At 42.4% G+C, this 18,001-nt stretch overlaps 1 protein-coding gene across 1 annotated transcript in view; it reads right to left on the bottom strand.

Annotated features, from left to right (window-relative positions):
* The window catches only part of LOC122556838 (shootin-1-like), a 119,354-nt gene that overhangs the window by 94,304 nt on the left and 7,049 nt on the right, over positions 1 to 18,001 (bottom strand). Inside the window, 1 exon segment of the mRNA XM_043704073.1 lies at positions 7,679 to 7,739. Within this exon segment, the coding sequence (XP_043560008.1) occupies positions 7,679 to 7,739 (61 nt within the window).

Below are 18,001 nucleotides of genomic sequence, written 5' to 3'. Positions count from 1 at the left end.
GGAGAATCGACGTTTCGGACATAAGCCCTTCTTCAGGAATGAAGAAGGCTTCCTGCAGAAGGGCTTATGCCCGAAACGTCGATTCTCCTGTTCCTTGGATGCTGCCTGACCTGCTGCGCTTTTCCAAGAAAGCTTTAAGAACAACCGTGGCAGACCATAAGAATGGGCTGTTACTGTTAGTGAACCGAAACTCTATAGAAAGCAGTCTGAAAAACACCTGAAATTACTCATGATGTGTGCTCCACAACTACCTGATGAAGGAGCAGCACTCCGAAAGCTAGCGCTTCCAATTAAATCTGTTGGACTATAACCTGGTGTGGTGTGATTTTTAATTCTGAAATTACTCAACATCTACAGCTATCTGAAGAAAGGAATAGAGCACTTGATTTTTATTATTCTGTGAATTGTAGACCCAACATTTAGGATTGAGTCATAGGGCAAACAGAATGGAAACAGACCTTTCAGTGCAACTCATTCATGCTGACCAAATTTCCCCAAACTAAACTAGTTCCACTTGCCTGCATTTGGCCCATGCCCCTTTAAACCTTTCATATTCAAGTAACATCCAAATGTCTTTTAAATGTTGTAACTGTACCTGCATCTACTAATTCCTCTGGCAGATCATTCCACAAATGAACCAGACTCGATGTGAAAAAGCTGCCCCTCATGTCCTTTTCAAATCTTTCCCCTGTCACCTTAAAAATATGCCCTCTAGTTTTGAACTCCCCTACCCTAGAGAAAAGACCTTTGCTGTTTGCCTTATCGATGCCCCTCATGATTTTATAAACCTCTGTAAGGTCACCCTTCAATCTCCTACACTTCAGCGAGAAAAGTCCCAGGCTATCCAGCCTCTCCTTATCACTCAAACCCTCCTGTCCCAGTAACATCCAAGTGCTCAGATGGTCATTTCAATTACTGGATTGGTCTTAATGCAGAGAATGGGCAGCCTATCATCCAACAACTCCTCCTCTGAAGAAAGGAACATTAGTATTGGACACCCAGAACTTATTCAGATAGAGGATACAGTCTATGGCTGCATGGCTTGTAGTTACAAACGAGGGTGTAAAGCCCCCACAAAAGAAGCAGAAAAATATAACCGTAATGGAAAGTAAAAAATGTCTTATCGTCACCAATGTGAATTATTTCCAAATAATGACATGAAAAGCTGCAGAAGTCTGTGAGTAACACAAGATGTTCCTAACAAAGCGACCAGTACTAAATTATTAACATTCAGAGCTGAATTATTCACTAAAATAATGAAACACTCCCTTCTTTAATACAGTTACTCTAATATTACAAAACCTATGTAAATAACTTATTTATGAGCTGGGGGAATGAATCTCATATCATTCAACCTGAGTTTGATAACTCAAATTTGCTGGTCCATTTAGGTATTGTCTGTTTTGGTCTTCTCCTGTTCTGGTTTCCTAAGATTATAATTTCTGATTTTGTGGAATGTTTTATCATTGTTTTCAACAAGGATAAATTGACCTCCAGCCTATTCACGTTGCACCATAATATACTTCTGCCTGTTCCGCGCTCCATCGCATTAATGCAATTGCACTGATAACAAACAATGTAACTTATTCATCCCACTCCATTAGCAGTTGGGCATGCTATTAAACACCATGTGCTATCAAGGGCATAGGACAAAATAAATGCAGATTCTCAGGTACGGTTCTTACGGGGCCACTTTATAATGCAGGTTCAAGAACAGCTTCTTCCAGGCTGTTATTAGACTGCTGAATGGAGCTCTCAAATTTCAAATCGCAGGTTGATCTTGCTTTTGTACACCTCCCGTCCAGCTGTAAATTTGCATTCCTTGCTCTGTTCAATTGCCCTATGATCTAGGGGTTGCATGGTGGCTCAGTGGTTAGCACTGCTCCTTCAAAGTGCTAGGGACCCAGGTTCGATTCTACTCTCAGGTGACTGTCTGTGTGGAGCGTGCGTGTTCTACCTGTGTGGGTTTACTCCAGGTGTTCCGGTTTCTTTCCCACAGTCCAAAGATGTGTCGGTTACGGTGGATTGGCCATGCTAAATTGTCCATAGTGTACAGGGATGTACAGATTAGCCAATGGGATTATGAGTTTACACGGAATGGGTGAGATGCTCTTGGGACTCAAAGGGTTGAATGGCCTGCAGTCACACTGTAGGGATTCTATGAACATCTATATGTGCTTATACTGTATGATCTGTCTATACTGCATGCAAAACAAAACTTTTCACCATACTTAGGTACACGTGACAACAATAAATCAATTCACAATCAAAATTAAGGTCCATACCAAGCATTGTTGCAGCCAATGTGCCAATAGTTCTCTGGGGCATTAACACACATGGGATGGGGCGGAGGGAGTTTAATTGGAGGGTCATCTGACTTTTCATAACTGTAGCAGAAATCATTGAGGAAATATATCATTGAGGTAAAATACCTAAATACAGCAGATTACACAATTCTGCAGAAATGATGGTACAACATCAGAGCAAATGGTCAAGTTATTTTTAAAACTTTCTCAATAGTAAGGCATTCACTGTGGACTATGGCACAATTTTTAAACAAACACAGTCTATCAAAGTGTTGTAAAAAGACCTAATTTTCCTTCTGCTCTCCATTTTTAGCAATAATAATATTTCAGTCAACTTTTCAATGAAATAAACTTCCTTTCCCGTTCCAATACATGATATTTCCTTGGACAAAATCCTCATTGCATGAAATGCAAGTGGAGACAATCACATCTCGAGAAGGAAGGCACATTGTTCTCAATGAATCGATCGGATTGGGATTCTGATGGAGCAAACCTTTTTAACTTCACAGACGGGGTAAAATAATATCCCCCTCCCTGCCTGCCTGTGAGAAACCACAGGGCTTTCCTACACTATCTGTTCACAGCTGCACAGCTAAGAGGTAGTCAATATCACATATGCATTGAACATATAACCAAGCCTCCGAGGCATCTGAACATTGTTATGCAGGATACACATTTTTTCCTGTATTTATATTAATGCAGTGCTTTCAGTTCATCCATTATTTAAAATGTAATAGTGTGGTGTCAAAGAAAAATATCAAAGAGTAAAGAGAGAGCACAGGAAAATAGGATTGGTTAAAACAGTTCTTGTGAAGCAGAATTCTAATGCTGACTTGATATTTTAATTGGTGTTATGGACCAGGCCAGACCCCCCTCAAAATACTTTAAGAAGGGAGCCCAGACCCTAACTTTTCCTTATTTTAAGGGCAGATCTGTTGTGGATATTCCAGGTATGATGCAGCTGGTCAAACCACTCGGCTTTAAGCAAAACAGAATTTATTTAAACACTGCGGGTTGAAATACGAACAAAAGAAAGTGGAATTTAGAATAACTTAACTATTGGAAGACTTAACCAACTCGATTCAATAACAATTACTAACTAACTGTTCCAATCTAGTAACATCCCATAAAGATACCCCTTGGCAGAAAGGTAAATTCATAGAACATAGAACATTACAGCTCAGTATAGGCCCTTCGGCCCTCAATGTTGCGCTGCCCTGTGAGACCAATCTGAAGCCCATCTAACCTGCACTATTCCATTCTCGTCCATATGCCTATTCAATGACCATTTAAATGCTCTTAAAGTTGGCAAGTCTACTACTGTTGCAGACAGTGCGTTCCACGCCCCCTACTACTCTCTGAGTAAAGAAACTACCTCTGACATCTGTCCTATATCTATCACCCTTCAATTTAAAACTATGCCCCCTCATGCTAGCCATCATCATCCTAGGAAAAAGGTCTCACTGTCCACCCTGTCTAACCCTCTGATTATCTTGTATGTCTCAATGAAATCACCTCTCAACCTTCTTATCTCCAATGAAAACAGCATCAAGTTCCTCAGCCTTACCTTGTAAGACCTTCCCTCCATACCAGTCAACATCCTAATAAATCTCCTCTGAACCCTTTCCAAAGCTGCCACATCCTACCTATAATGCGGTGACCAGAATTGCATGCAATACTCCAAGTGTGGCCGCACTAGAGTTTTGTACAGCTGCAACATGACCTCATGGATCCAAAACTCAATCCCTCTACTAATAAAAGCTAACACACTGTATGCCTTCTTAACAACCCTATCAACCTGGGTGGCAATTTTGAGGGATCTATGCACATGACACCGAGATCTCTCGCTCATCTACACCACCAAGAATCTTACCATTTGCCTAGTACTCTACATTCCTGTTACTCCTTCCAAAGTGAATCACCTCACATTTTTCTGCATTAAACTCCAGTTGCCACTTGTCAGTCTAGCTCTGCAGCTTATCCATGTCCCTCTGTAACCTACAACATCCTTCATCACTATCCACAACTCCACCAACATTAGTGTCATCCGCAAATTTACTAACCCTTCCTTCTATGCCCTCATCCAGATCATTTACGAAAATGACAAACAGCAGTGGTCCCAAAACAGATCCCTGGGGGTCACAACTTGTAACTGAAATCTAGGATGAACATTTCCCATCAACCACCAACCTCTGTCATCTTTCAGATAGCCAATTTCTGATCCAAAGCACTAAATCACTCTCAATCCCATGCCCTTGTATTTTGTGCAATAGCCTACTGCGTGGAATCTTATCAAACACCTTACTGAAATCCATATACACCACACCAATGGCTTTACCCTCATCCATCTGTTTGGACACCTTCTCAAAGAACTCAATAAGGTTTGTGAGGCACGACCTATCCTTCACAAACCATGCTGACTATTCCTAATCAATTTATTCCTATCAAGATTATTATAAATCCTATCTCTTATAACCCTTTCCAACACTTTGCCCACAACCGAAGTAAGGCTCACTGATCTGTAATTAAAGGGTTGGCTCCACTCCCCTTCTTGAACAAGGGATTAACATTTGCTATCCTCCAGTCTTCTGGCACTATTCCTGAAGACAATGATGACATAAAGATCAAAGCCAAAGGCTCTGCAATCTCCTCCCTGGCTTCCCAGAGAATCCATGGATAAATCCCATCCCGCCCAGCGGATTTTCACACCTCCTCCTTAAGAACATCAATCCCATCTAGTCTCGTAAACACAGATTCTCACAGGCAGGAGAGAACAACATTCAGAGAGAAAGTTCAGAGAGTCAGAGGAATCGTATACAGAAGCTTGTAACTCCCCTGAACTCCAATATCGTGTGACTGCTGCAGCAAAAAAACCTAGAAAACCTGATGAGGAGGTGCCTGTGTTGGACTGGGCTGGACAAAGTTAAAAACCTGAACTGGGAGAACTGGCCACTCCCCTTCCATTGTTAAGCTGCTACTCCCTTAACTCTTCAGTTTCTGACTTTACCAGCTCGCTTGAAATAAAAGGATAAAATAACATTTTTAAAGTGACAGCCCTTGTCACAATGGCCTTTCCTGCACTGGAACATAATAAGAAAATTAATTTCATTAAGGGTTTCCCTATTGTCCAAATCTCAGTTTTGACTGATGATCTATGAGAGCTTTTTAGAAGCAGCATGTTGTCAGGAAAATCCCTCCAGAAACTCAATGTCTTTGTTCAGTTTTGAAATGTAGGCAGTAAATGGTAAGGTTGGAGGGATTCTGTATCAAGAGGTCCTTGATGAATAATAGCACAGCAAATTAATCAATTTGTCCTTTAATAATAATCGATAGCCCACTGTTAGGGAGCATTAACGTTTAGCAGTTTTGAGGAAGTTATATTCTGACCTCTCCATCATCTGCAATCCTCTCCATCTCCCAGTTCTGAGGAAGGGTCACTCAACTCGAAATATTAACGCTGTTTTTTCTCCACAAACGCTGCCAGACCTGTTGAGCTTTTCCAGCAATTTCTATTTTTGTTTTTAATATTTAGTAGTAAAGTTTAGGGTAAGTTAATGCATTGTAAATTTAAATCTTTGGCATTGTAATAGAGCCATTGAGTAATAGATTCATACAACATGGAACCAGATTCTTCAGTCTATTAAGTCCATGCAAAATATATGCATAAACCAGTCCCATTTGCTTGAATTTGGCCCATATCCCTCCAAACATTTCCTACTCATGAATTTATCCAAATGTCTTTTAGATATTGTAATTGTACCTGCATCCACCACTTCCTCTGGCAGTTCATTCCAAACATGAACCATTTTCTATCTAAGAAAATTGCCCATTGTGTCCTTTTGAAAATTCTGCCTATTCCCCTTGAAAATTTGCTCCCTAGCTTTGAACTTCCCCATCTTAGGGAAAAGACCCTTGTCATTCACCTGATCAATGCCACTCATCATTTTATAGGCCTCTACAAAGATCACCCCTCAACCTCCTACGCTCCAGCGAAAAAGTCCCAGCTTATTTTTATAACTCAAACCCTCCATTCCGGACAATATCTGGTAAATATTTTCTGAACCCTCTCTGATTTAGTGGTATCCTTCCTATAGCAGGGTGACCAGAAAAGATAACACTGTCGACATTTTCTCACCTCCATCCAAGGCCCCAAAGGATCCTTCCACATCCGGCAGAGATTTTCCTGCACCTCCAAACACCTTATCTACTGTGTCTATTGCACTCGATGTGGTCTCCTTCACATCGGAAAGACAGGACACCAACTCATGGAGCGTTTCAGGGAACCTCTCTGGGATACATGCATCAAACAACTCCACCACTCTGTGGCCAACCATTTCAACTCCACCTCCCACTCCACCTCCAAATCCAAGCCACCTGACAAATGCAGGAAGAACGCCTCATCTTCCACCTTGGGACCCTCCAACCACATGGCATAAACATCAACTTCACTAGTTTCTGAATCTCCCTTCCCCCCACCTCATCCCTCTAACTCGGCACCGCCTTCTTGAACTGTCCCACTTGTCCATCTTCTTTCCCACCTATCCGCTCCACCCTTCGCTCCAATCTATCACCATTACCATTCACCTGCATCTACCTGTCGCCTTCCCAGCTACCTCCCCCCGAGTCCCACCCTCCTATTTATCCCTCAGCCCCTTTACCCCTCTCCCCACGCACATTCCTGATGAACGGCTTATGCCTGAAACATTGACTCTCTTGTTCCTCGGATGCTGCCTGACCTGCTGTGCTTTTCCAGTGCCACACTTTTCAATTCTAATTTCCAGCATCTGCAGTCCTCACTTTCTCCTTGACATTTTATGGTCCAAGTTAATATTATTACATTTTGAAATAATACAGCTTCTTAAGTCAGAAGTTTCACCTCTCAGTCCTTCACTGCCAGGAGGGATAACATGAATAATTTTGAGTTCTGTACCACCAGTGAATATCAACAAGGTGTATTCTGCCATTAAACAAGTCAATGCTAGTGCAAGGCAAAATAATTCAACTTTCTTGAAGATTACAGGATTGGGTGGTTCCTAATGTACAAAATTCTGAGAACATGGGTGAACATCTGCTGTTGATTAAATCAAGCCTTTTTTCTTAAGTGTAAAATATCAACCCAATGGTACAACTCTAACCAGGGCTGCCCATATCAATAGTACTGTACATGAACAGCTTATTACAAAGTCATGTTGCGACATTGTCACCAATAGCTGGAAAATGAACAATTTCCCTTGTAAATTAGACTGCCTTATTATCCCAAGCTCTTGAGATAATTCTCGTTCTACCACAGCAGAGTGGCAGTTCAATGTAATGTTTCCATTCTCTGCAAATGAGTTAAAGAATGGTGAATATAGGAAGAGAAATAGACCCACCTCGCTTGATCTGTTTCAGCTGCCTCTCAGCCTCATCTCGCTCACGAGCCAGTCGTTTGCACTAAAGATAAAGAAAAAAGGTGGTGCTTCAGTGACCAGTAAACTAATCAAATTGACTGTAAGCACTGTCCAGTTTCAAACAGCCTTTGTGTTATGCAAGTAGAACATAGCCTGTCTCTGATGACCCAATCTAGGCAGAAGGGGGTATGTGGGGAGTGGTCGAAATGGACGCTTACACAATTCCAATTCTTCCAGTATGAAGAATGACAATCCTGGTCCACCAAGCAAGCTTCTTTATTTGAGGTACAAGTTCTATAGCATAATTGCTGTTTCTTTGTAAAGCCTAGGTACTTGCATGTTGCATGCATGGATTTGGTCCAGATTAAATATCATGCGTTTATGGGTTTGTCATTGAGCTGTGAATACTGTTGCTGTGTGCACATGTGACTTCAGTTTTCCTGCCTGTGTGGCCTGCTCGTATGGAGCTGAGTGAACAGGTTATGGTATCTCAGCACCAGGAGAACCTTGGGAGATGTTGGCAAACACATTGTGTGTAACTTGTGATGCAAAGCCATTTCAGATAGGAAGTGATGACTTTAATTGTTTGGTGCCTACACCCTCTAACATTCACACTGCCTCAGGATACTCACGCTGTTAGCTTGAAACTCAGAGATGTCTCGGAAACATCCAAACCAGTTAGATTAGAGATACACCCAGCCTCATGGCTATATTCCTACATATAAGTTAAACTACACAGTTTACACCTGGATATTTTTCAGTGCATCGACACTTACCTGATCATATAACTTCTTGAAGACAAAAGTCAAAGCAGCATTTCTCAACAACCCGCGTAAACCTTAGGAAATCCATAATGATTGATAGCATTTGATACTGCCTGGCTGACCTAGATATTGGATTATACTGCATCCATGATAAAGATATAAAACATAGAGCATAGTGTATGTTCAGTCATTCTGCACTGACTGCCATATTCGTAAGGGGCTGAGAATGTGTAGCTGAAAATGCACAGCAGGTCAGGCAGCATCCGAGGAGCAGAAAAATCGACATTTCTGATGAAGGGCTCTGGCCCAAAATGTCAATTTTCCTGCTTCTCGGATGCTGCCTGACCTGCTGTGCTTTTCCAGTAACACACTCTCAACTCTGATCTCCAGCATCTGCAGACCTCACTGTCTCCAAATTGGTAAGGACTCTGCCATGGGACATATGCCTGAAATAAGTGTCTGTACTCTTCCAGATGGTTGTAACTACAAGATCAGCTGTGCAGCTGTCAATTTCTTCAGGTGCTTGGTAACCTAGCCAACAGCTTGGAAGCATGTGCTGGAGATTGCTGCAGATAGGTGACTACGTCATGAAAACTATGTTGGAAATGCTGTGGAGTTGGATTAAGCAGGAAATGTTACCACTTGGTGAATTCTATTGCTACTAATTTCAATTCACTTTCTAGAGCCTTTTGTGGTATCTTAGCAAAGGTTATGCAGTGAATAGCCAAGTCACACAAAGCAGTCCGCCCCAGGAATAACGAATTGGTTTAAATGACCTCAGTCAGAGTGCTATAAGGCTGCTGAAGTGTCAGCCTCGCGGATGACATTAAAATCAGAAGGTTATGGGTTAATGATCTCATCCATTAATTTAAAGATATAATCCAGGCTGAGAACTCTTGTGGTGAGGTGTCCCAGCCTCTGAGCCAAGAGGCCTGGTTTCAAGTCCAACCCACTCCAGAAATGTGTCATAGCACGTTCTGAACAGCTTGATTCAAAATATCTGTAATCTAGGCTGACCTTCTGTGCAGTGTTCTGGGACAAGGCATCAAATAAAGGCTCCATCTGTTATCTCAGGTAGACATTAAAAAGTCCCACGGCACTAGCACTGCTGCCTCACAGCTCCAGGGACCCGGGTTCAATTCCCCCTTGGGCAACTGTCTGTGTGGAGTTTGCACATTCTCCCTGTGTCTGTGTCGGTTTCCTCCGGGTGCTCGGGATTCCTCCCACAGTCCAAAGATGTGCAGGTTAGGTGAATTGACCGTGCTAAATTGCCTGTAGTGTTAGGTGCATTAGTCAGGGGTAAATGCAGAGGAATGGATCTGGGTGGGTTGCTCTTTGGAGGGTCGGTGTGGACTTGTTGGGCCGAAGGGCCTGTTTCCACACTGTAGGGAATCTAATCTAATCTAATCTAAACAGGGGAGTTGCTTTGTGTTCTGGACTAACCTACATCTCTCAGCCTACATTACTAAATACTGGTTGGGGGATGTTGATGTGTGTAAATGATCTGGTTGCATTTTGTATATTAAAACAGTGAATACAACTCAATAGGATTTAATTGACATCAAAGTGCTTTCAGAAAACCATTTGCCATGAAAGGTGTTACGTAAATGCAAGAATTCCCCAGTTTATTATGGTTGAACCCTTCCCTCTTATGGTTTTGACTCTGAAATTTATGTTGATGTAGATGAATTGACAGGAGCGGTCCTATCTATGATGTTACGTCCAGTCAAAAACCATGACGATACCTTCATGGCTTATCATGTATAATGAACAGTTAGGCAAGGAAACAGGAAATATTGGTATTTGACTCCATAAGATGATAAGACCGTAAGGAACAGGAACAGCAGGAGGCTGTTCAGCCCCTTGAGCCTGCTCCACCGTACAATAGGATCATGGCTGATCGAACACTCTTCACATCCACGTTCCTGCCCATTTTCTGTAACCCATGATTCCTCCACTGATCAACAATTTATCTCTGTCAGCCTTAAATATATTAAAGGACTCAGCCCCTACAGCTCTCTGTGGCCAGGAGTTCCAAAGACACCCAACCCTCTGAGAGAAGAAATTCCTCCTCAGCTCAGTCTTAACTTGGTGTCCCTTTACTCTTGATATGTTTCAATGAGATCGCCTCGCAGTCTTCTCCACTCCAGTGAGTAGAGTTCCAGCCTGCTTACCCTTTGCTCGTAAGACAATCCCTCCATACCAGGATCATCCCAGTGAAGCTTCTCTGAACTGCCTCCAATGAAATGATCTCTCCCCTTAAATAAGGGACAAAACTGCTCTCAGTTCTCTAGGTATGGTCTCCACAGCATCTCATCCAGTTGCAGTAAGATTTGGACAAAACTGCTCTCAGTTCTCTAGGTATGGTCTCCACAGCATTTTATCCAGTTGCAGTAAGATTTCCCTACTCTTATACTCCAACGCCCCCCACCCCCACCCCCTTGAAATAAAAGCCCATTAGTGATTTTTGAGAAGGTTTGTAGCTCAGGTTGATGATAAGTATATAAGTTAGCTCGCTGAGCTTGAAGGTTTGTTTTCAAACGTTTCATCACCATGACTAGGTAACATCATCTGTGAGAGTCTCCAGTGAAGCGCTGGTGGTATGTCCTGCCTCCCTATTTATAGATTTATATATTTATAGATCTTATCTACCTTCCCTTGAAAAAAAATGGAAATGACATCACCCACTTTAAGAAACCAAGACCTATAAATACTATCTATAAATCTGGCTTCAAAGTATTAAAAAGGACTTGAGGGACAATTTCTTTTACACAGAGGGTGGTTCATGTGTGGAATGAACTGTCAGAGGAAGTGGTGGATGTGGGTACAGTTACAGAATTTAAAAGACATTTGGATAAATACCTGAATAGGAAAGGTTTGGAGGGATATGGGCCAGGAGCAGGCAGGTGGGACCAGGTTAGTTTGGGAAAGGTTGTCGACGTGGACCGAAGGGTCTGTATGACTCGATATCATTTCTCACAATGATCTTCATTTCATCTTTGCTAAATCGAACCACCTTTCCCATCTCTCCCCCCTCTCCAAAAGATCAAATCTTTCTGAATGTTGAGTTCCTTGTTTTGATCTCCTTAGAACCATGTTTCTGTAATGGCTATAATATCATATTTATTACCTCGATTTGCTCCATCCTTTTGTCTACTTTATTCGGAATGCTTCCTGCATTGAGGTACAAGGCCTAAACGTTTGTTCTATTATCGAGTTTCCCTCCGCCTCTGTGGTTCCTTGATATTCTGTCCCTTTAATTTTCTGATAACAAACAGCTCCATTCCTAACCAGCAATCCCTAGTTACGCGATTCACCAGGACTCTACTCCCAGCATGAGTCAGGCGGAGTCCATTCCTCCATTCCCAGTCCCAATGTCCAATGAATTCAAACCGGTTTCTCCCACACCAATCTTTGAGTCACACAGTTAACTCTTTAATCTAGTTGACCCATTTTTATTAACTCACGTGGAAGCAAATTACTTCAGATGCTGGAACCTGTACTGAGAACAAAAAATGCTGAAGATCACAGCAGGTCAGGCAGCATCCATGGAGAAAGAGCACGCTAATTTTTTGAGAATAGGTGACTCTTCGTCAGAGCTCATGGCTCAGAAAGCAATCCAGAGATTATTATCTTTCTCATTCTGCTTTTCAACTTAGCTAGTCAAAAGTGAGGACTGCAGATGCTGGAGATCAGAGTCAAGATTAGAGTGGTGCTGGAAAAGCACAGTCAGGCAGCATCCGAGGAGCAGGAAAATCAACGTTTCGGGCAAAAACCCTTCATCAGGAATGAGGCCTCATTCCAGATGAAAGGCTTTGCCCGAAATTGCAATTTTCCTGCTCCTTGGATGCTGCCTGACCTGCTGTGCTTTTCCAGCACCACTCTAATCTTGACTCTTTTCAACATAGCTGCTAACTGCTGACATCCCCTCATCAGAACCTCTTTCCTCTTTCTATCTATAATCGTTGGTATGGAAACATTGTACAGAGAGAAACATATTTTAAGGGAGGATGGAAGAAGGAGAACAGGAAACTGTCCTTAATTGACATCAAGGAGTTTATAAATAGCCTTGAATTAGTGCATAACAATTTTATCTCCATTTAGTAATAACAATTGCCAAGGCTGGATTAATCTCATTAAATGATTTGGGAATTCAATGTGTTTTTTTAGAAACATCAATACAATTCCACTTCGAATATAAATTTGCCAACAAAGTGTTTTGTGAAAATCTGATGCTTAATTGACCATCTGCATAACTACCTCAAAATCCACACACACAATCTACAGTGCTGGCAATACATCACACAAGAGTTTTGTTGTATTTCAAACTCTCCCAACACACTCGTTTATTGTTACAACAAATGTCACATTCCATAAACAAACCTTCATTTTATTCAAACTGAAACTTGCCCAATTCGACATGACATGACATGAAGGAGAAGGCTTGGTACTGGACAGCAATTAGCAACATTATGATTTGCAGGGAATGATAGGAACTGTCCACCTGTTCCTCTCCTCCCTTTTCAAATGCAGCAGATGTCAATCATTCAGGCTAAACCTAATTTTGAGTGTATGTCAAAAATGAGACAATATACTGAAGCTGATGTGTGTTCTTTGTGCACACGTGTGTGTATGTGAATGAGTGTGTAAGAGAGAGAAAGTGAGCATGCGTAACTGTGTGTGCATGTGAGTGTGTGTGAATTTGAGTGGCCTTTACAGAGAAACATAGAGTCATAGAGATGTACAGCACGGAAACAGACCCTTTGATCAAACTTGTCCATGCCGACCAGATATCACAACCGAATCTAGTCCCACCTGCCAGCATTTGGCCCATATCCCTCTAAACCCTTCCTATTCATATACCCATCCAGATGCCTTTTAAATGTTGCAATTGTATCAGCCTCCACCACTTCTTCTGGCAGCTCATTCCATACACGTACCACCCTCTGTGTGAAAAAGTTGCCCCTTAGGTCTCTTTTATAGCTTTCCCCTCTCACACTAAACCTATGCCCTCTAGTCCTGGACTCCCCGACCCCAGGGAAAAGACTTTGTCTATTTATCCTATCCATGCCCCTCATGATTTTATAAACTTCTATAAGGTCACCCCTCAGCCTCCGACGCTCCAGGGAAAACAGCCGTAGCCTATTCAACCTCTCCTATTGCTCAAATCCTCCAACCCTGGCAACATCCTTGTAAATCTTTTCTGAAGAATCTTTTCTAAGTTCCACAACATCTTTCCGATAGGAAGGAGACCAGAATTGCAGACAATATTCCAACAGTGGCCTGACCAATGTCCTGTACAGCCGCAACATGACCTCCCATCTCCTGTACTCAATACTCTGACCAATAAAGGAAAGCATACCAAACGCCTTCTTCACTATCCTATCTATCTGCGACTCCACTTTCAAGTAGCTATGAACCTGCACTCCAAGGTCTCTTCGTTCAGCAACACTCCCTAGGACCTCACCATTAAGTGTATAAATCCTGTTAAAATTTGCTTTCCCAAAATGCAGCACGTCGCATTTATCGGAATTAAAGTCCATCTGCCACTTCTCAACCCATTGGCCCATCTGATCATGTTCCCGTAGTAATCTGAGGTAACCTTCTTCGCTGTCCACTACACCTCCAATTTTGGTGTCGTCAGCAAACTTACTAACTGTACCTCTTATGCTCGCACCCAAATCATTTATGTAAATGATGAAAAGTAGTGGACCCAGCACCGATCCTTGTGGCACTCCACTGGTCACAGGCCTCCAGTCTGAAAAACAACCCTCCACCACCACCCTCTGTCTTCTACCTTTGAGCCAGTTCTGTATCCAAATGGCTAGTTCTCCTTGTATTCCATGAGATCTAACCTTGTTGTCCAGTCTCCCGTGGGGAACCTTGTCAAATGCCTTACTACATCTATTATCCGAATTTCAGATTATCCAAACAAGAGCTCAAGGTCCTGATGCTTGGATAGACTGCATTATCCAAACATTTGATTATCCGAACAAAATGCCCCCTGCCCATGTCTTTTGGATAGTTGAAGTTGCCCTGTAAATGGTTATGTGTCAAAGTTGGACCATTTTCTTTGCTTTCTTTTATCAGATTGGGTTTAAGTGCAATATATACTACCCTTATTTTTAATGTAAACTCAAGGGAAACCAGTCTGTTTGTGATCTTTACAGTCATAGCATTTAAACAATTTAAAAGTCAGCAAAATGGATGCAAATCCTTTTAACAAAAACTTGTTACATTCAGACACAGGTTGGGAAGAGGGGAGCCATTATTTTATCTTTCTTCACTCGATCGGGACAAGTTAGCCCAGTGGAGATCCTGTGAGCCTTTCTGATATCATTAGGTCAGAACCAGTGGCAAATGTATTTTGTGGGGGTTGAGGTGAGATTCTGGTGATATTTCTATTGTTTGCCTCCACCTGGAGGATGCAGAAGAAACTGTAGCACAGTCTTACCACTGGTCAGGTGCAGTCAAAAGTGAGAGCAAAGCTCTGCCCTCCAACTCTCTGGGCGACATCCATGGTTGCACGGATGTGTAATGGGAATGAAGTGGTGACCACCTTGATCACATCCCTTTGAACACGTGAATGATTCAACCCACACAACAGGTCATGTTTGCTGCAGGTATTCTCAGAGGCATTCTGCTGGATCTGAACAGTTCCTCCTGTGTTGTTGTTCAGCAGGAAGGGAGAAAATATGACTCCAGTGTGTGTTACAAGGAACAAGGTTGTAGTCAACATCTGATCCCACAACCTCTCCCCTCCTTCTTCACCTCCCTTTCTCTATGATCAACTCCTGGAACATTTTCTCCTGAGAATTTTTGCTAACAATATAGCTTCACTGAGATGATCAGCCAGACAACACTCTGCTCCTATGAGGCATGTGAGTGATGTAATTAAACAGTGTCTGCCTTATACCCACTGGGGTAAATCTCATGGAAGCAATTCTGAAGTCAAGACTCAGCAGTGATCAGTTCAAACCTTCCTCAGGGAGATAACAGAGGTGTTCTAATAAACCCTGGATCTCTATTCATTGATTACTTGATCAATATGGGCACTGTGGTGGCCCAGTGTTTAACACCGCTGCTTCACAACACCAAGGGTTCCAGGTTCAAATCCACCCTTGGCTGTAGGGTGTTTGCACATTCTCTCTGTGTGAGTTTCTCCCTATGGGTAAGAGAGTTTCAGGCCAGGTGGATTGGCTGTGCTAAATTGCCCAGGTTGTAGATGCCAATGTCCCATGGTGGTTCTCCCACATCAATCTTTGAGTCACATGTTTACCTCTTTAATCCTGGCTACTGTGAGCCACTTGGCTTATGGCTCAGGTAGTAATCCACAGATCGTAATCTTTTTGGTTCTGCCTTTCAATTTAGCCCCAAGCAGCTCATATTCCCTGAGCAGAACCTCTTCCTCTTTGTACCTATATCATTGGTACCTACATTGCCCACGTCAACTGGATCTTCCCCTCCCACTCCAAGATCCTCTGCAGCCCCGATGAGATATCCTGAACCCAGGTATCAGGTAGGCAATAGAGCTTTCAGGATTCTCAATCATGGTCACAGACAACAGGGTCTATTCCCCTGACTATACTATCTCCAATTACTGCTACATATCTCTGTTCTCTCCTCTCTTGAATGGCTCCTTACATCACAGTACTATGGTCAGTTTGCTCATCGTCCCTACAGCCCCTGCTCTCCTCCACACAAGGAGTAAGAATCTCAAACCTGTTCGACAAATTCAAGGGCTGAGGCTCCTTCAGCACTACCTCTTGGATCTCTCTATCTGCCTCACTCATAGTCGACATCTTCTTGCCCCTGACCACTGATTGAATTCGAGTTGGTTAGTCTAAAGGGGTGTGACTGTCTCCTGAAACACAGCAGCCAGGTAACTCTCCTCCTCCCCCTCACTGCCGCATTGTTCGAAACTCAAACTCCAGCTCACCAACTCTGAGCCAGAGTTCCTCAAGCAACCAGCACTTACTGCAGATGTGCCCACTGTGATTCACAATGGGCTCCACCAGCTCCCACATCATGCAGGTACAACACATCGCCTGGCCCAGCAGCTCTATTTTAATTACTTAAGTCTTAATTTTATTTGTAATAATTTCATCCTGGTCTTTTAGCTTGTAGCCTGTAAATAATTCCCCTGTTTATCTTCTATCTGAAAGTAACTTATAATAGATTGTCAAATTGGTAGCTATAACCATCGGATCAGCTTATGATGTGTCTGTGATGTCACTCTTTTATGCTGGGCCCCCCAGTTCTGTGCTTCAAATTTTCTTTTTTACAAGAAAAAAAGCAAGCTATCACCGAATTCCCATGGTGCCTCCAAATTCCCCAAACTATATACTGACTTGGGCTGTCTCACACCCTGGATATAGATGAGTTACACAAATTAACTAACATGTCACCAAGTTTTATGGATGGTTAGAAATGAGAGTAGATATTATGTATCCCTAGAAAAGCCCATATCACAATAGTAACTACTGTCTTCATGAAAAAGGGTCTGACCAACCCTTAAGAGGAATAAAAAGGGATGAGATGCAAACTAATGTTGATAGAAAAAAAACTTTGTCAAATATGTTTATGTTGAACATCTTTAATCAGTGATGACCACTTACAACCACATGCCAATTAAAATGGTGGTGAATATGAAAATCTATTTTCTGGTACTGTCGGATGATTATAGGCAGGCTGTACAGTTATTTGCAACCTCCTTGAAGCTATGGGAAAACCAGACAAACTCCATCTCTAAACGAGAAGAACCACATTAAATTTATTTTGCCACTTTCTTTGTAAACTGCAATACCAGAAAAGGAGAATGGGGGAGATACTAAATGAATATTTTGCATTAGTATTTACTGTGGAAAAGGATATGGAAGGTATAGACTGTAGGGAAATAGATGATGACATCTTGCAAAATGTCCAGATTACAGAGGAGGAAGTGTTGGATGCCTTGAAATAGTTAAAGGTGGATAAATCCCCAGGACCTGATCAGGTGTACCCGAGAACGCTGTGGGAAGCCAGAGAAGAGATTGCTGGGCCTCTTGCTGAGATATTTGTATCATCAATAGTCACAGGTGAGGTGCTCGAAGACTGGAGGTTGGCAAACGTGGTGCCACTGTTTAAGAAGGGCGGTAAAGACAAGCCAGGGAACTATAGACCGGTGAGCCTGACCTCGGTGGTGGGCAAGTTGTTGGAGGGAATCCTGAGGGACAGGATGTACATGTATTTGGAAAGGCAAGGACTGATTCGGGATAGTCAACATGGCTTTGTGCATGGGAAATCATGTCTCACAAACTTGATTGAGTTTTTTGAAGAAGCAACAAAGAGGATTGATGAGGGCAGAGCAGTAGATGTGATCTATATGGACATTCGTCAAAGTTCCCCATGGGAGACTGATTAGCAAGGTTAGATCTCATGGAATACAGGGAGAACTAGCCATTTGGATACAGAACTGGCCCAAAGGTAGAAGACAGAGGGTGGTGGTGGAGGATTGTTTTTCAGACTGGAGGCCTGTGACCAGTGGAGTGCCACAAGGATC

The sequence above is a fragment of the Chiloscyllium plagiosum genome, chromosome 14 (assembly GCF_004010195.1).
Source record: "Chiloscyllium plagiosum isolate BGI_BamShark_2017 chromosome 14, ASM401019v2, whole genome shotgun sequence".
Classification (NCBI taxonomy): Eukaryota; Metazoa; Chordata; class Chondrichthyes; order Orectolobiformes; family Hemiscylliidae; genus Chiloscyllium; species Chiloscyllium plagiosum.
Note: the sequence above shows the minus strand (reverse complement) of the source record. Positions and strands in the feature narration are given on the sequence as shown.